Here is an 18,048-nt window from a genome sequence, read left to right as displayed (position 1 = left end):
ACCTTAATCTTATCGCTAGGTTGCAATAAGACATGTTTTCAAGTGTTCCAACTCTATCATTTAGCTGTATTCAGTACAGCTTTTTTAACTTAGTTTAACAGCTAATATGGAGTCTTAAAAAATCTATGCTATCCCACTGCTAAACCGACGTTTGATTATTAAACTGTTATTCAATCATATGGACACCTGCAGACACATAGATGTATTTTTTTCTTCCATGACTACATTTGACTTTTTTTCAACTTTTGATCATTTAGCTGAGTTTCCACAGCCAAATGATCATGTTGTTGGGACTTTAATCCCAACGACATGACGGACATTTAGTAAACTCCTTTCAGGAGGAACTCACAAAAGGACGACTCTTCAGTCAGTATATTACATAAACTAAAAAAGCCTCATATTCCAGCAAAAAACAAAAGAGTTTAGTAAACATAAATGCCTCAGTCCATTGACTGCAAAGCATTTGTTCTTGTTTAGACTAAAATGGTTTTAAACAAGACTGTTTAAAGATCCGATAATCGCTTACTTAACATTTACTGATTTTTTCCAACATTAAAGCGGCCACAGGCATCTGGGCCAGAAATGCAAAAGCCCTAAAAACGTTCAACTTCACTAATTAATAATATAAAGTTTCATTTATATTGAAACCATGTGTAAAGAAGTGTTTCAGAAGCAAGCAGCATGACTTTTTATTTCGGTTGGCTACAGCTGCAGCAAGTCCAAAAGGATTTTATGAGTTTAGGTCCCTCTGTGAGCATCATCTACCCCACTGCTCCATATCAACTCCATGTTGTCAAACCACTGTGGACGTTTGTTAGTCAGATTCAGACCAATGCAGGCATATAAAGCTAAAAACCACAATCAGAGCTGTTTTCAGGAACAACTGGTGGTAAATGAGAACCTTGGCATGAAAGTAAATTACACTGCAACATTACAGTGACGCCAGAACATTTTTCAACAAGCAAACACAAACCACAGTCGGCACAATAAGAGAGTCTGAGAGTGCAGATCGTGGCAGGGTTTAATGAAACAAAGCTGTTTCAAGAAACTTAAATTGAATTTTACATTTTTAATGTTTGATGGTTTTATTGTATTAGATTTTGCTTTTGGAATATTTATTGACTTTATTATATTTTTCATTATTATATTTATTATATTTAATTATTATGTAATATTTTAATTATGAATTTTAATATTTGGTTGTTTTGGGGGGATTTATTCGTTTTTTTTCGTGTTTGCTTTTAGCTTTTTTTTTGGGATGTGCTTATGTGAATGCAAGCAGCTAGCAGTTTTTGAATTTACTTCAGGATTAATATAGTTTTTTTTTTATTTGTTTCAATTCAGTTCTTTTGTGTTCTATTCTGTTCTGTTCTAAAACTGACTTAGAAACCTGCATAGTAACACGTGCATATGAGGGTTTTGAACACGGAAGCCCAAAACACACATGTGTCTACATAGATCTTTCATCAGAAGTGGTCGCTGGTGTGAACGTTTGCAGTATTTAGAATTCCAGGCAAAATTATTTATAGTAAGTTTAGTAAGTTTTTTCCCCATCATGTTACTCTTTTGTAGTGTTTTTAATGATGTATTTTTTCTGGTACAAGCTGTGATCTTGTTTTCCCAGATCATCATCTCCCTCCAGGGCGTCGATAAGATCATTGGCCAGCTCATGAACGGACTTAAACAGATTGGCTTAGACCGCTGCCTCAACATCGTTATCCTGGCTGACCATGGTAAACCAAACCACGCACCAGCATGGTTTACAGTTTATTTTCACTGAATCACATGATGAAGTCATGGGAAAAGTAATGAAAGCCTGGCTGTAGTCAGAGGTGAAATACGTGAGCAACAGTGTGTTAACGTCTTGGAGAGAAACCACAGATTATATGTTTGCTTTGAGGATGTTTCTAGAGAAGAACAGAAAACGGTCAGAAGGAGCTGCTTTAGAGAAAGTCCACAACATGATACAGATGTTTGTATGAGGAAGCCTGGAGTGGTATGATGGAGTTGTGCAGGACTTGTCTGAGTGCTGGAAGACAGTGGTGAGATGTTCTGTAGGTGATTCCGAGGAATTGAAGGTAGAGGTGGTTCTGCACGAAGGATTAGTTTTTGAGCTCCTTTTTGTCTCCATGGTGATGAAATGCCTTTGCAGAGAGGGATTGACAGGAATCTCCTTGTTGTTTGCAGATGACATAGTGATCTGCAGTGAAAGAAGGCGGCAGGTGGAGGAACATCTAGAGAGGAAAGGAGAGGAATGAAGGTCGGCTTCAGCGCGACAGTCTCTGTGCATAAATGAGAGGAATTGGAGTAGAATGGTGAGGTTACAGGGAGCAGAGGAGCAGAAGGTGGAGGACTTTTAGTTCTTACGGGTCAACAGTTCACAAAAACAGAGAAAAAGAAGAAGAAACATGAGCAAGCAGGTTGGAACGGTTGGAGGAAATGTTCAGGTGTCGGCATGAATGAAAGGAAAGTTGTAGAAGACTGGTGAGAGCAGCCATGTTGTTGGTTCAAAGACTCTGAGAGAGAGACAAGAGGCAGAGCTGGAGGTAGTAGAGATGAAGATGTTGAGGTTCTCTGACCAGGATGGATATGATCATGAACTAATCCATCAAAGGAAAAGATAAATGCAGGGAAGCAGGTTGAGATGGTTTGGAACCAGTGAATTTGTCGATAAAAGGTTGTTGAGATTGGAGCTACCAGGAAATGGAACTGGAGGACGACCAAAGAGAGGGTTTGAGGATTGAGTGAGGTAGATTCTCCGTGGCGAGCCCTTTAGAGAGCAGTCGAAAGACAAAGATCTTACCAGTGAGACTTGTGACCTGAAGCTGACACGACCAAAACCACGAGTCTTGGTGTGGACTTCCAAAACGTGACCTATGAACGTCTCTTGTTACAGGTATGGAGGAAATAAGCTGCGACAGGAAGGAAGCCATGCAGGACCTGGGGGTCGATACCAGCCTTTATGTGGTCACTGAGGGGCCATTTGGACGCATTCGAGCTAAAAACGTTGACACAGTTTGTGAGTAATCACAGACAGAACACCTGCAGTAAAGTCTGAAATATCAACTTCTAATCAAAATCTTTTTTAGGTTTTTCTTTCAGCAAAATAAACTGTAAATATTATATTGGATTAAAGAATTAGTGCTTTTGATATTTAAATTATTATAGACGTGTTTTGCTTTCTCAACAGTGGACAGTGCTGCTCTGGTTGCTAGCATGTCTGTAAGTGCTCATTTTGACTTGGTTGAAAACATTTTAACACTGAGATAAAGGAAAGGGTTCCCTCGCTGTATTGTGGTTTACCTTTTGCAGTCTCGTTGTTTCATGGATTTTTTTTAAATGGAACATTCCATTTTATGTATTTAGCACATTGTGCTCTGCATCCTGATTGGCCATAGGCCTTGTCAATCAATCTCCTCCATGCCAAAGGCATTCTGCTCTCCACATCTATATACTGGTGTGTGTGTTTGAACTTTGAGAGCTTAAGCAAGTGTGGAAGTTGTAAAAATCTTTGCAGCTTTCACCTTTCACAGGTGACTTTTAGACCGGAACTCCTGGGAAAAACGAGGGAACACTGTGTACAGTTATAAACAAGCACAGTTTTTGACTTTGAAGCTTGTGTACTACTATAATTGTTGTATGATTGTTGACCTTGTAATTCAATCTAATTTGAGTAAATGAATAGTTTGCCAACATTTTTAGCATATTTATTATAACGGAAAAAATGAAACAATAAATCAGCTCTTTGTATTTTTGGGTTTTTCAAGTGTAAAAAACCAGACCAAAAGATCACCCCGTATCTGAAAGCCCACCTACCAAAGCGCTTCCACTACGCCGACAGCCGACGTATTGAGGATGTCAATGTTCTGGTCGAGCCTAAGTGGTTGTTTGAAAGGTATTTGTTGTTCATGCCCCCCCCCCCCCCCCCTTTTGTCATTTGTTTTTAATGATAAATTAGGTTTGGAAGCATTTCAGAAATTATGAGTAATTATGAAAAAAAGCATAACATCATCATTGAGGAAAACCAAATTATGGGATTGCGATGCATCCTTTGACCTTTCAACTTGACCATCTCAAACTACTGATTCAACCATAAAATGAACATGTTTCCAACAGAAACCCCGGATCTCTCACATTCTGCTTTGGTGGTAACCATGGTTACGACAATGATGCTGACAGCATGCATGTGAGTGCTGGACGTCCCTGCTCTATTATTTTTTCTCCTCTTTAGTCTAAAATGAATCAAAGCCAAATGAAAGGCACGATGACACATGCACCCCTTTTCTTTTAGGCCTTGTTTCTCAGTTATGGCCCCAAGTTTCAGTTTAGAACTGAGGTTGAGCCCTTTTCCAGCATTGAGCTATACAACCTTATGTGTGGTGAGTAAATCCTTTACTCACCAAACACACAGTGTGTGTTTATATTTAACCAACTACTGTGTAATATTAATAGAAATTGATATTGAACACAAAACTGGATATTTTCTAATCAATCTTCTCTGTTTAGTAAGTATAAGGGTTTAAATGCACACATGAAAGACACAAGAAACCAGTTTTTGGGATAAAATAAAGGATGTTTTCTCAAATGTGTCATTGTTTCGTGTAGATGTGCTGGAAATCACGCCCTCTGAAAACAATGGCACCCATGGCAGCATGAATCACGCCCTCAGGAACCCCTACCACACCCCTGTGCACCCGGTTGAGCAGAGTGCGCCAGGTCAGTGCCCCCTGGTCAGCCTTGTTCCTGAAGACGACCTGGGATGCTCCTGTTCCAGCCTGGTAGGAATCTGAGACTTAATTCCTTCATCTCTAAGGGGAAACAATTGAAAAATAATTATTTAATCATCATTTCTGATGAAAATTGTGTTTTTTAACATGTTTTTGTGGCATTTATCTGATGATGGTGGACATATGAGAAGAAAATTGATGGGGCGGCCATGGTGCAGCGGTAGGGCGGTCGACCCATGATCGTGAGATTGCAGGTTCGATTCCCGCCATGCACGCCCATGTGTCGAAGTGTCTTTGGGCAAGACACTGAACCCCACCTTGCCTCTGGTGGGAGGTTGGCGCCAGTGTTTGGCAGCGGAGCCGCCGCCAGTGTGTGAATGTGTGTGTGCATGGGTGAATGGGACTGTGACTGTAAAGTGCTTTGGGCCTTCGTAAGAAGGTAGAAAGCGCTATATAAGTATACGCCATTTACCATTTACCAAAATTAAGCTCAAAATAGCTTCCCTGAGTGTTTCTTTAAACAAATGCTTGTGAATCAAGAGCAGATAATACAATGCATTTTGAAAAAGAGCTTATTTGTGACGTAGAAAATACAGCCACAAGTTCCCTGCTCTAAGCTTTCAGCAACTGAAAGAGGGGCGGCGTTGCTCTGCGCAACGGTCCGGCCCTCCACCCGGATGTGAATTTCTAATAAACTACCTCCACTCTGCAGAAACTGTTCTAGAAAACAAACCGTGACCGTCTGCAACATGTGCCATGCTAACAAACATGCATGCCAGAGCATAAAGCAGCTGATCAGGGAACTTCACTCAAAGGACAGCCCAACCTAAAAAAAAAAAAACTTGTGATAACGCATGCAGTCACACTGGTGAATACTCTTTGTGATCCTTGTGAGAAGTTCTACTCCAGTTGGTCTAAATTGGGAGGCGGCTGTTTGCAAGCCAAACCTGTTGTGGTTCATCACACTTTAAAAACAGACCAACAAGGGCAGAGGTAATTCAGGACAAAAGAAGCACAAGCACCAAATACTTCAACTAAAGTAAATAAATACATAGTTCAGATTGCAGAGAAGCAATTAAAAAAGCTACTGTTGTTTTTTATAGGGAGACGCAGGCACAGACAAGTCGTAGGACTGGCAGAACTGGCTGAACTCTCTTCTTTGAGCTTTATTTTTAGGCTCGCCACTCAGTAGTGTCAAATGTTTTTGTTCAAATTTGAAATTGGGAGGTAGATTGCACACTGCCAGCATACCTTCTTTACAGTGTCACAGTAGGAAGTAATAAAGTCAACACTAGTGGCCAAAAGCCATGACTAATCGTCAGCATGTGTGTCTGCAGTATTTCAGAAAACGTGTTCAGCTGGTCTCTGGATATATTCAGGATGTCCCAGGATGTCATGGACAGCACTGCAAGCTGTCATAATTAAGACTTTTTGGACTCATACATAGCAAAACACCTCCTCAAACGCTTTTAGGGTCTTGGTTTGAAGGAGGGGTGGGGACACTATGACCCGCCGGACATGTGCAGCCCGTTAAACTATTTAATCTGTCTCTAACATCCCTCCCTTGTATCTTCTTCTGCTTTTTCGTCCGGTCCAACATAAAAAAAAAAGGATACAAAATGTAATCAATATAATAAAGTTTAGCCTAAATTACAAAAGGAGGTTTATTCAAATATACACCTTGTGTGTCAGAACATCCACAACCCGCTGTTGTAACAGTAAAATATGTGCAACACACGAGGCCTTCAGCTCTCGTCTGTCTGCTCAGCTTTACATCTGGTACCATTTATATTTATAATCCTTCTTAACATTTTGTTTTCCCTGCAATGCTGATATCTACCCATAGATGGAGCACTGCACTACACTGACGTTTGTTTGGGTGCAGAGAGTTATTCTGCAGTCATCTGTTGTTTAAAGATTTTTATTGTTTTTCTCACGTTCATGTACGGTTTTTAAATTGGAGAGTCATTTTTCCGATCATGCCAACACACCATGAACGCAGCATTTCTCTACGTTTGCATCTTTCCACTATAGACATCAACCTCAATTTGAAATAATTACAAAAACACTTCACACAAGGAAGCAACGGGGGGAAAAAGAACAAAAAAATAAAAGCACGTCAGAGTTTAGCAATGAGGAACTGATTACCAAAAATACCACAATAAAGGCCCTGAGCAGTGCCAGTGAGGCATCAAAAGACGCATGATTTACTGTTGTTGACACTGTTTCAGGAAGCACAGATAAAAATAAAAGTTGGCAAAAGATCACGGAAACTAACAGAACAAATATATATTAATATGTATCTATATATAACAGTGCATAATACCTTTTGTTCTTCCAAAAGCTGAAGCCTCACTGTTATTTTCAGCAGACACAGTAATTCTGGTGTTGAGCATGCGCCTTCAGTCTCTCAGTGGTTGCTGATGCCTCTCTGTAAGCTGTTGCTGTTTGCAGCTCCTTCCTTTGTTTGCTTCAGGCACATAAATCTCAGACTTTTACAAGCAAATTTGACTGTTGCTTTGGTGGTCGTCTAGAACATGTTGTGTCACACCTCGGGGGACATGAGCGGTTTGATGACTTGAATCGTGCTGAAGTCTGCAAGGAACACGAAGCAGATGAAACCTGAAACAAATAATTAAGAAAGCAAAAGATTGACTCTTTCTAAAACCTCTTACTTGGGTGTCTTTCTGGAGACACTTCAAATAAAAATCAAATGTAATGCAACGTTAACTGTTTTTGCAGCAACAGAAGGTAGGACTGTTGCTTGAAATCAGAAGTTTGCGCCAAAATAAAAGTGGAGTGGAAGATTCCCAAAGTCAAATAAAAAAGAACTGCACTTCTTACAAAGCAATATCATTTGCTTCAGATTGAAATCTTACTTTTAAACTCCGTCTCTGCTGCTCTGGTTCTAAATAAAGTGCTTTATCTACCAAAGATATCGTACCTTTATGTTTCGTTTTTAGTTCTTCTTCAAAGATTAAGACGTGAAAATCCCCTATTTTCAATTTGTTTTGCTTCCTGAATGTCACATTTAGCTCGGGTTCCTGGTGTCGCTTTTATCTGTACCTCTGAAAGCTCTTTTGCAACTTCTCAGAACTCATTAATTTCCTCAATGCTGTCTCAAAGAACTGATAGTCAAGTGTCGTAAACGGAAAGAACCTCCTTGTATAATTGCTTTCAAATATTGACTTGGGTACGCATGACTTACTGAGAACGCTAGCTGTTTTAGAGATTAGAAAATACTTGATCCATCAGTTTTCAAAAATAAAGACGATTGAGAAGGACGGCATTCCAGTCAGCAAGAGGAAAAACTTGCTGACCTGTATCCCCCAGGTTGTGGGGGATACATCTTCCTTTATTGTCTGCGTTCACTTCCGGAAGTGCTGATGAACAAAAGTAGTCTCTAAAAATAACTTTTCATCTTTAACTTTTAGTTGCTGAACTCATAGGAATTACTCTCTAATGGGTTTCCTTTTGGATTGTATTTTAATACAGATCAATAACTGCTTTTGTTTACGCATGCAGTGGATGCTGGGAAGAGAGCATAAGAAATATGATTCTACGCAACTGAGAGCTTCTAGTAATTTCTAAATATAGCCGATGGAGCTCTTTGACTTAGCCGATTATTGCATATGCTGTTTATGGAATGTCTGCGTGTGTGCAGAGCAGTTTGTACTGAGATGTCTCTGCAACGGTGCTCTCCAGTGCTTGTGTCATTTGGAACAGAATAAGCAAACTGATCTAGATTTTGTTTTGCCAAAGTAAAGAACATTACTTCTGGTGTTCCCTCATCATGAACAGCTCAGTTGTAGCTCAGGATGACCCTGCCAAACTATGAGCACTTGGTTTTTGCATGGCCTGAGCGCGAGGTGAACTTGCTGTGAAAGTCTGTTCCTACGAATGTTGGCTGCTTTAAGCATTTTCCATGAATATTCTTCCTGACTATAGAAGATCCTGAACTCTCTGGATTAAACCTGGAACACTCTGTCCAGACTCAATGTTTACTACAGTTTTTGATGCGTGAAAAGTTATCCATTCCTATTCTGTGGAAACTCTGATTGCTGTCATTCCTATTTGTCTTTCATTCTCCCAGTTTAAGTTTTGTTTACCTGAGGTTTTATTTTTCCAAATGTGGAACAAAAAAAACATTCTAACAAATTTTGATGCTTAAAATTAACATTTTTGTGAAATAACATGACTTTGCACCATCTACAAGTGGGAAAGAAACATGTTTGTTTGGAAGATTTTGAAATATTCACAAAAATAAAACTAGTTTTTAGTCTTTTTTTATGTTTATTGAATGTTAAACTGTCTAAAAATTCAAAGCTGTCTATATTTTTAGGAGGGGAATACCATCAACAGCCGTTTGAATTTAACTGCAGCTCAAGGTAAGTCATCAGGATAGACTTTTATAAAAAATGAATGATTCTTTATTTTATAGTAACAGTACAAGTACAGGTACAGTGAGATTACTCTTTTACAGGGCAAATGACACGAGGGGATAAAGAACTTTAACCTGAAAAATATCATATTTGTTTGTCAACTCCCTTCTAATCACACGCCACTTCCCTGCTATATAGAATCAAACTTGTATACGTCCAAACAAAAGTTGTTTGTTCTTGTCACAGTGTCTGCTGCAGAGAAGAGGCACATGCTGCTTGGCCGTCCGCAGATGCTGCAGCCAGACCAGAGTTACTGCATCCTCCACCAGGAAGGCTTTGTCAGTGCCTACAGCCACAAAGTGCTCATGCCTCTGTGGAGCTCCTTCACTGTGGAGAAACCCGTAAGAATCAGAGCCAAGATAGATGGATAGATCTTTAGCTGAGGGTTGACAACAATTTTCTGATCATTTTCAAACACTTCTGGGAGTTTAAATCATTAAAACGTGATCGTATTAAAGCATTTTCAGTTTGCAAACTCATGTTCTACAGTATTTGAAGTACCTAAATTACTGGAAAGGTCACAGTTGGACTGAACTTTTCAGACTTTTTTTTTTACTTTAATAACAAAAAAAGTTGATAAGTTGCCTTGATCTCTTTTCATGAATTTTACATTTTTATCTAAATCTCTTTTAAACTATGACATTGTTGTTGTTTTTTTGCATACCTGTTAATTTCCAAAAGATAAACATATGTAGATGTATATGATATATAGGATAGGACTTTAGAAAACTCTCCTCTTGTTTTCATCATTAGTTTGTGATAATACAGGTTGTTTTTTTTTTATCGGTTTCTGTAATGCAAACCAAAGTGAAGGTTTAATGTTGTCTGTGTTGCATTAATATGTTTATTTTTACTATGATTTATGAGCTAATTTAGTATTTTATACAAACTGAATCTGAATGAATTTTGTCTGCTCATGTAGACTGACATCACACCATTGCCTCCAGTGATATCAGATTGTTTGAGGGCTGATGTTAGACTGACACCATCCCAGAGTCCCAGATGTGATCTCTATGAAACAGCTGGAAGCCTGACTCCTGCTTTCCTTTTTCCACCCAGTACGTATCAGCACCCAGTGGCTAATTTTTCACCATGTAGTCATAGAAAATGTTAGTTAATCCTAATTATTGTTCCAATAAAATCTGGCAATGGCTAAATTCACCTATTAGGATTGAAGATCATACAAAAATAATTTTATTCTACAAGAGAAAAGAAACAGCTTTTTCTTTTTCGGTTTAGTCAAAACTGAGTCTTTCCATTTTTTTAACATTCAAAAAAAATCAAACTACAGCTCTATACTGACATAATCATTTTTTTTATTAATAAGGGAAATCCTTCTCCTTTAACGTTTGTGATGCAAATTTATTTAACCCTACTTCATGGATTGCAGTGTATCCATCAACAACATGTTAATTATTATGTATGTAAAGACTTAAAAATGTCAAAAAATATTAATTTACTACGGGTGTTTATTTTAAGTTAGGAAGTATTGTTTTAAGTTATTATAAAGTGTTTCCCATAATTTTATTTATTTTTATAGTTCTAACATACAGTTAAAAAATAATAACTTTAACTTCAAGTAAAAGGATAAGGATTAGTTTTTAATCTTTAAACATAAAAGGTTAGAGTTAAAAAAAAAAAACAAATTTCTGCAACTTTTCTTCTTCTTCATTAATATGTTTTTGTGTTTCTAGACCTGAATGTTTCTGCGGACCAACAGTATGATGCTCTCCTGATGAGTAATGTAGTTCCCATGTACCCCAGGTTCAAGGGTAAGTTCAGAATGGGTCCAAACACAAATAATAAAAGAGTTATATTAAAAAATAAAGAATTTGTCTGATGAGCGTTCATCTCTTTCCTCAGAAATATGGGATTTCTTCCACAATAGTTTACTGAAAAAATATGCCTTCCTGTATAATGAGATCAATGTTGTGACCGGACCAGTCTTCGACTACGATTATAACGGCTGCTACGACACCCCAGACCAGATACTGGAGTAAGTTGGAACTAATGCATAAACTATACTTTTCTATTTTTATTTTCTTTATTTTATTGGCTTCCTTTAAAAAAAATGTTCATTTAGATAAAAAAGTAGGAATACATTGAACTGAAAACTTCCACTCATAGATAAATAAATGAGTATAATTATGAAAAACGGATCATATTTAATTCACAGAACAGCACATTCACATTTTTAATAGTTTTTTTTTCTGGTCCCACCAAAACTCAATCATGCCCACACCAGTGGATGACATTGACATATATTATATATATATCGATAGAATAGTTAATTTTCGTACATATTTAATCATTATTTGCCACAATTTGAGTTCACTTAAAAAGAATGAATAGAATAGATTATAGGGTGAAAAACCAAAACAATAAAACTTTAAAAAAACACCCAGAAAAATGTGCTGATTAATAAAATACCGAAATGTTGGTTAATTTCACCGCCTGATCTAAGTGTGAAGAAATGCACAGCCTAAACAAACCCACGCTTTCCACAGACATCATCTGCCCCACTTTACACAACAAAACTGTTGTATAACCGTGCAGCATTCTTTCCATAATTAGCTAAAGGGGATGTCCCAGCTCACGTGAGTCTGGATGACACCATGTCTCGAGGAGTGTCACACATTTGCGTCATGTGTTTTCCTTTGACACTGATGACTCATTTTTAGCGGCTGTGTCCCACCAGAGCTGGGTGTACGTTAGGTGGTGCCCTGGTAAAAGAATTATTCACAAAGAGGACGAGCTGTTATGGAAACAAAAATCCAGTCAAAATGAGATCAAGATGTAACCAACTGTTGGTTGGTGGGTGGATGCCATGTTGTGGGGTAGGCTTCTTTCTGCTGTTCTGTACACAAAACCCTCCTAGATGTCACAACATGATTGTGTGCAAGGGAGACGGGGAGAGTCTCAGAACCCCCCCCCCCCCCCCCCCCCCGTGTTCAGAGAACGGCTCCTCATTTTGACAAATGCTTTTGACAAAAAATCGTGTTTTTAACATGTTTTTGTTGCTTTTTTTCACGATGGCAGACATATATATAAAATGATCATGTTAAAATTGAATTTATGAGTTTTTCTTAATTTTGTTGTTGTGAATAAGAAGCAGATGGAAACAAGGTGTGATAACTTGTGTAGGACCTACAACGGCGAGCCACCAGCTCCCCGCTCCGCTCCATCCTGGCTCTGGCTCAAAATGAATGACTGCATCGTTCTGATATTGTTTATGTTGCACCGGTTTTGTTGTTGGCTGTAAACTAGTAAGAGAGTGTCTCAACAGAGAGCTCTCAGCAATGGGGAGGGGAAGGGGGACCCGGTTTGCGCCGTGACAAAGGGTCCGCCCACAACTCTGAGGCAAATTTCTAACAAACTCCAGCCGCTCTGCAGGATCTACGACCACCACAATAGATCAAAAGATAATCGCAGTAGGTCTTTAAACCGTCTGTCATCTCTGTCCAGAATGTGACTTTGTAATGAAAGGAGTGTGCACCGTCCTTCAGCTGCAGGTGAACTGTTGAGTCCTGGACTGATGATGGAGTTCTTCTGTGCTGTGCAATCACTACAAAAGGTTGTTTAGTTTCCAAGATGCACAAATCATAGCTATCATGACTGTATTGGATGACGTGGATAACATTGGTCTGCATGTCACTCTGTGTCTTGACCTTGGGGTAGATCGGTTTTTGCACAGATGTCGTAGGTATTGAAGGTTGTTTCTCAGCTACATCAAACACAGAAAGGAGAAAAATGTTGTTTGTTCTGTCCACCCCCCTTTTTTTCTCTGTGATCAGTTCTGCAGGTTCTCCTTTTCTTGTCTTTTACCAAAGTTCAGCTCCTGTGGCAGTTACTGAGACCAGTGTTCATGTGACTTCTTCATTTTTGTTGGTTTCCTCTGAGCTTGTTGGTATAATTTCTGCCCAGAGCTGGAATGTACGGATTACTCCCTGCTTCTGTTTAGGTAGGGGTGGGGTGGGAGTCAAACATGACAAGACACTAGAGCAGGGGTCGGGAACCTTTTTGGCCAAGAGAGCCATAAATGCCACATATTTTTAAATGTAATTTCGAAAGAGCCATACAATAATGTAGTGTCCCTTCCCCACACTGAGGCACGGAGACTTAACCTCTTTTAAAGTTCTTTATTCCGATTACTGCAGACCGCAACAAACGCCGTTCAATTAATTCATCAACTCCTAAATCTCTCCCGCCGACACGAGAGCGCTTCTCCCAACTTTATATTCCCCTGCTCCCGGTGCAGCCCTACTATTTCCCTTATTCGGCCCATAGCTGAACCCCATTGGTCCAAACTACCTAACAACAGGCTGAGCGACAGAACTGAGGGCCAATCAGATCTCTGCTTGACGCGTTCAATGAACTCCAGAACTTTTAACGCGGCCCAACAGCCATCCAACTCAGTCCGCGACAATTTGTTTAAAACTAAATATACAAATGAATGTGTGCATTTGATTTAATTTCAACATTTTTAAAGTACAATAAGTCTGTGGATTCTTTTTTAATAACATTGTTATGCTGTTGCTAATAAATGATGAGTATTTCTAGTGGTAGTTTTGCTGATGGTCTAGTCTGGTTGATCCGTGGTGAGTTTCTGCTTCATGCAGGCGTTGAGACGTTAAACGTGATCATAGGTCTGAATGTTCTGTAGATGTGAGACAGACTGATCACATGCAGACATGGAGCAAAACACACACTCACACGCTGCAGTGGATGACAGGCAGCGGGTTTTACGTTTTTACAATCCCTGCGAGATTCACCTGCTGCCTGTCCCCACAACCCCTCAGCCCCACCCTCTGCTTTCTCCCTCACACATCCCGTCTCCGCATCTGCGCGCTCTTTCTCAGAGACGGGAGCGCGCAGTTTTAGGCACGTCAATTCACAAGTTTCCAGCTGGTACAAACTCTGTGAAATAATAGATAATAGTAACTGATAGCGCTGGCGCAGATTTCTCTCTCTAAGCACCGCTACTACTGCGCGCCTCTGACATCGCATCGCGCCCGAGAAGGACTGGTCTAATGAAAAAAAAAAAACTATAATTAAAGATTTGTCTGCGAGCCACATGTGACCATCAAAAGAGCCATATTTGGCTCGCGAGCCATATATGGCTCGCGAGCCATGGGTTCCCGACCCCTGCACTAGACTAAGTGACCCCTCCTTGCTGTGGCACAAGTTATTCAAGTTAAACTGAGCAATCAGATACCTCAATAAAAGCATGTATTCTCAAAACCATTTATTTGATTGACAGTTTCCCCCCATCCCGCTTTCAGTGGAAGGGGTGTGGCCTTCTAACATGCTCCCTCCTGACTAGAGAGAGTGGTTGCCATAGACACAGACCGATTCAAGCCAAACATTGCTTATTGACGATTTCTTGTTCCAACATGGTGATGACCATATCAGGAAACATGGCGGCAGAATTCACTTCATTTCTTTGGAATCAGAAGTAGATCATTTTCTTTGGGTGACCTCACACTGACTCGGTCCAGTTCCCATAGACAGTCAATGAATGCTCGTCATTGTGTTTCCTGAACACCACCATGTTTAGATTCTTGCATTCCTTGCTGTGTACAGAGAAGTCAAGGAGGGATAAACAATCCTCCTTGGTGTTTCCTTGAGTTACATGATGTATTTATCCATCACATCAGCGTGGGGAAGGAATTCTTCAGCCATATGCCATCCAAGGATCTGAGCGATGAGTAACTGTAGTTCCACGGAAAGTCCGGGATCTTTAATTTGAAGTTCAGGAATAAGAGGTGCAGATTACAGATTCCTTGGCACTGCCTAATTTTTGCCAGTGTAGAATTCTCCTCAAAAGTGAAACTGGGTGGAGTTTGGCAGGTGGGGTTCAGTATTAACTTGACCATCTATGAGGTTTCTATTGTGAAAAAACAGGGATATCGCATCAAAAGAGACCATTTGGGTCCATCGTTGGTCCATTGCAGGTGTTGTGGTTGCATTGTTCACTACCAAGGGAGAAAAGACGATTGTGAGGTGTTTGGACACATTGTAGGTGACTGAGTTTGTATTTGTGGGGCAGAGGGCAACTTCCCATGGTATTTCTCAAATGCATATGGTCTGGCTTCTCCTAGATATGCTCTAGTGCAGGGGTCAGGAACCTATGGCTCGCGAGCCATATTTGGCTCTTTTGATGGTCACATGTGGCTCGCAGACAAATCTTTAATTATACTTTTTTTTTTCTCATTAGACCAGTCCTTGTCTGGCGCGATGCGATTCCAGAGGCGCGCAGTAGTAGCGGTGCTTGGAGAAAAAAATCTACACCAGCACTATCAGTTACTATTATCTATTATTACACAGAGTTTGGACCAGCCGGAAACCTGTGAATTTCCGTGCCTAAAACTGCGCGCTCCCGTTTCTGAGAGAGCGCGTAGTTGCGGGGACGGGATGTGTGAGGGAGAAAGCAGAGGGTGGGGGGGTGGGCACGGCCAGTAAGGTGAACCACGCAGGGATTGTAAAACCCGCTGCCCGTCACTCACTGCAGCGCGTAAGTATGTGTTTAGCTCCATGTCTGCATGTGATCAGTCTGTCTCACATCTACAGAACATTCAGACCAACGATCACATTTAACGTTGGGGAAACCGCTCTCGCTTCGGCGGGAGAGATTTAGGAGCTGCTGCATTAATTGCACGGCGTTCGTTGCGGTCTACAGTAACCAGAATGAAGAACCTTAAGAATGGTTTAAGTCTCCGTGCCTCAGTGTGGGAAAGAGACACCACATTATTGTATGGCTCTTTCGAAATTACATTTAAAAATATGTGGCGTTTATGGCTCTCTTGGCCAAAAAGGTTCCCGACCCCTGCTCTAGGGGTTAATTGATACTTTATTTATCCCACAATTGGGGAAATCTTCTCCACATTTGACCCATCCCATGGGGGAGCGGTGAGCTGCAGCCTAACCACGCTCGGGAGGCAGTAGCGTTAAGGGGCTTGCCTAAGGACCTCACTGGGTGATGTTAATTGCTCGCCATTGATATGGTAATTGCCCCCAGTACCATTGTTAATCGAACCCTGGATTCCTGCATGGCAGCCTCTCACCTTACCAGCCGAGCTACCCAGCCGCTGTAAGGACCTGTGTGTGGTGGGCAGATGGGATCCTTTAGTCTGCTGGTCCTTTAGTGGAGTTTTTTTGATGTGAGGTTGGCAGTGGGTGGTTTGGCACTGATACCAACGTTTTCAGGTGTTCTGCGTCACTGTTAGTCACTTTGATTGTCTTTCCAGGCAGGTTTTATTACTATAATGAATCTAGCATTTGACTGCATGTTATTGTAAATTGAGGCCTTTAGACAGAGGTTTTTTCTTCACTTCAAAAGGGATTTTCCCCCCACCCACCCACCCACCATGTCATTTTAACTGTAGTCCCCAACCGTTTTTCAGGATTGGAATTTCTTTTTATTTATACATTTTTCAAGTCTCCAGTTTCCTTTGACTTTTGAGGCTAAAGTTTGTTTTCCTTCTCTGATAAATATCTGCAGAAGCTTTAAACTTAATTTGTACTCTAGATTTTGTGTAGGAAAATGGTCTCATTGATGCAGACTGAATTATATCATTTTTGGGCCCCCATTGGCTGTAGGTCCACAGAAAAATGGAACAGAGGCGGGGGGCGGAGCTACTGTTGAAACCTTTTGATTGGCTGAAAGTCATTACAACAAAAGAAAGCTCCAAGAAAACGACTGGATTCCTCCTCACCGCCTGCAATCTTGTCCCAAACAACATTAAATGCTTTGTATATGTGACGTACCAAAAGCCAGGCGGGAAACTTCTCCGTTGTTGTTGTTAGCTTCATCCTGCATGTGCAGATCAGACCGCACCACTCACTGGAGACGAGGCTTGACATCTACTATAGTTTTCTCATTATTCTTTGATTTTAAAAGTGCTTAATGAAGTAAAACTTTTTTTAATGATGAACTATGACTGTTTTATCCCTCAACATCCTAAAAATAACCCCTGTAGCTGCAATAAATAAAGAAGTTAAATTGTATTTTGCTAATAACAGCTATTAGCTTGTTTTGGTTCATTTAGTTCTTTTGGTTGAATTATCTACTGACGTCTCATGCTGACAGTAAATAGGGGGGGGAGGGGGGAATGAAAAGATGAAACAAGCTTTTACAGAGACGTGTGTTCAGCTTTCTCGGATTTCACTGGCAACACAATGTCGGATTTGGAATTAGTTGGAAAGCCTTTCAGGAGGATTTATTCATGAGAATTGACGCATCGGTACTTGTAACCTTTTTCTGTGGAACTGTAGGTCTGTGCCAGGTACAAACATCTCCATCCCCACTCATTACTTTGTGCTGATGACGAGCTGTGGGGACTCAACCCAGACTGTGAGCAGCTGCACCGGTCAGCTGCAGACCGCATCCTTCCTGCTTCCCCACAGAGCCGACGCCTCAGAAAGTTGTAAAGTAAGGCCTCACAAAACTACCTTTGTTTTGTTTTTTTGTAGTTAACTGGAAAAGCCTGTCACATCCAACTCTGGTTGTTATTTTTTCTCTGATACAGCAGAAGGTCTGGGCCTCCACTCTTTTTTTATTTTATGCCATCAAAGGAATTTTCTATGAGCAAAGAAGGCTCAATTCTAGTAAAATTCTGTAGGAACGACGTAAAAGTGCTGTCTTTGTTTATTAATACAAGACGATTCACAACTCTGTATCAGTGAATTTAAGTCTTCACTTTAATATTTTTGTATCTATAAGAATATTTGCATCATTTCTGATCATAAATATATTAGGTTTTCATAAATGAAACTAACATTTCCCAATTTTAGGTTTATTTTTTTATAAATTCAGTCTGTTTGGATTTCTCGTAGAGATTCATTATATTCTATTTTAACCCTTTGTGTTGCTGTGATGC

General features: G+C 40.1%; 2 protein-coding genes across 3 annotated transcripts in view; one reads left to right on the top strand and one right to left on the bottom strand.

The window, feature by feature from the left end:
• LOC110015840 (CD209 antigen-like protein E) overlaps positions 1-18,048 on the bottom strand; it is a 900,664-nt gene that overhangs the window by 193,978 nt on the left and 688,638 nt on the right. The window lies entirely within an intron of this gene.
• The window catches only part of LOC101171013 (venom phosphodiesterase 1-like), a 31,534-nt gene that overhangs the window by 12,965 nt on the left and 521 nt on the right, over positions 1-18,048 (top strand). For both annotated transcript variants that reach the window (XM_023959723.1, XM_011480655.3), the window contains exons 12-24: positions 1,625-1,733; positions 2,897-3,019; positions 3,191-3,222; positions 3,768-3,895; positions 4,117-4,186; positions 4,292-4,379; positions 4,606-4,778; positions 9,070-9,115; positions 9,356-9,510; positions 10,092-10,227; positions 10,864-10,941; positions 11,033-11,165; positions 17,444-17,600. In XM_023959723.1, the coding sequence (XP_023815491.1) occupies positions 1,625-1,733; positions 2,897-3,019; positions 3,191-3,222; positions 3,768-3,895; positions 4,117-4,186; positions 4,292-4,379; positions 4,606-4,778; positions 9,070-9,115; positions 9,356-9,510; positions 10,092-10,227; positions 10,864-10,941; positions 11,033-11,165; positions 17,444-17,600 (1,428 nt within the window). The remainder of the gene's footprint in view (positions 1-1,624; positions 1,734-2,896; positions 3,020-3,190; positions 3,223-3,767; positions 3,896-4,116; positions 4,187-4,291; positions 4,380-4,605; positions 4,779-9,069; positions 9,116-9,355; positions 9,511-10,091; positions 10,228-10,863; positions 10,942-11,032; positions 11,166-17,443; positions 17,601-18,048) is intronic.

This window comes from Oryzias latipes, chromosome 11 (assembly GCF_002234675.1).
Source record: "Oryzias latipes chromosome 11, ASM223467v1".
Classification (NCBI taxonomy): domain Eukaryota; kingdom Metazoa; phylum Chordata; class Actinopteri; order Beloniformes; family Adrianichthyidae; genus Oryzias; species Oryzias latipes.
This window is presented reverse-complemented; position numbering and strand designations above follow the sequence as displayed.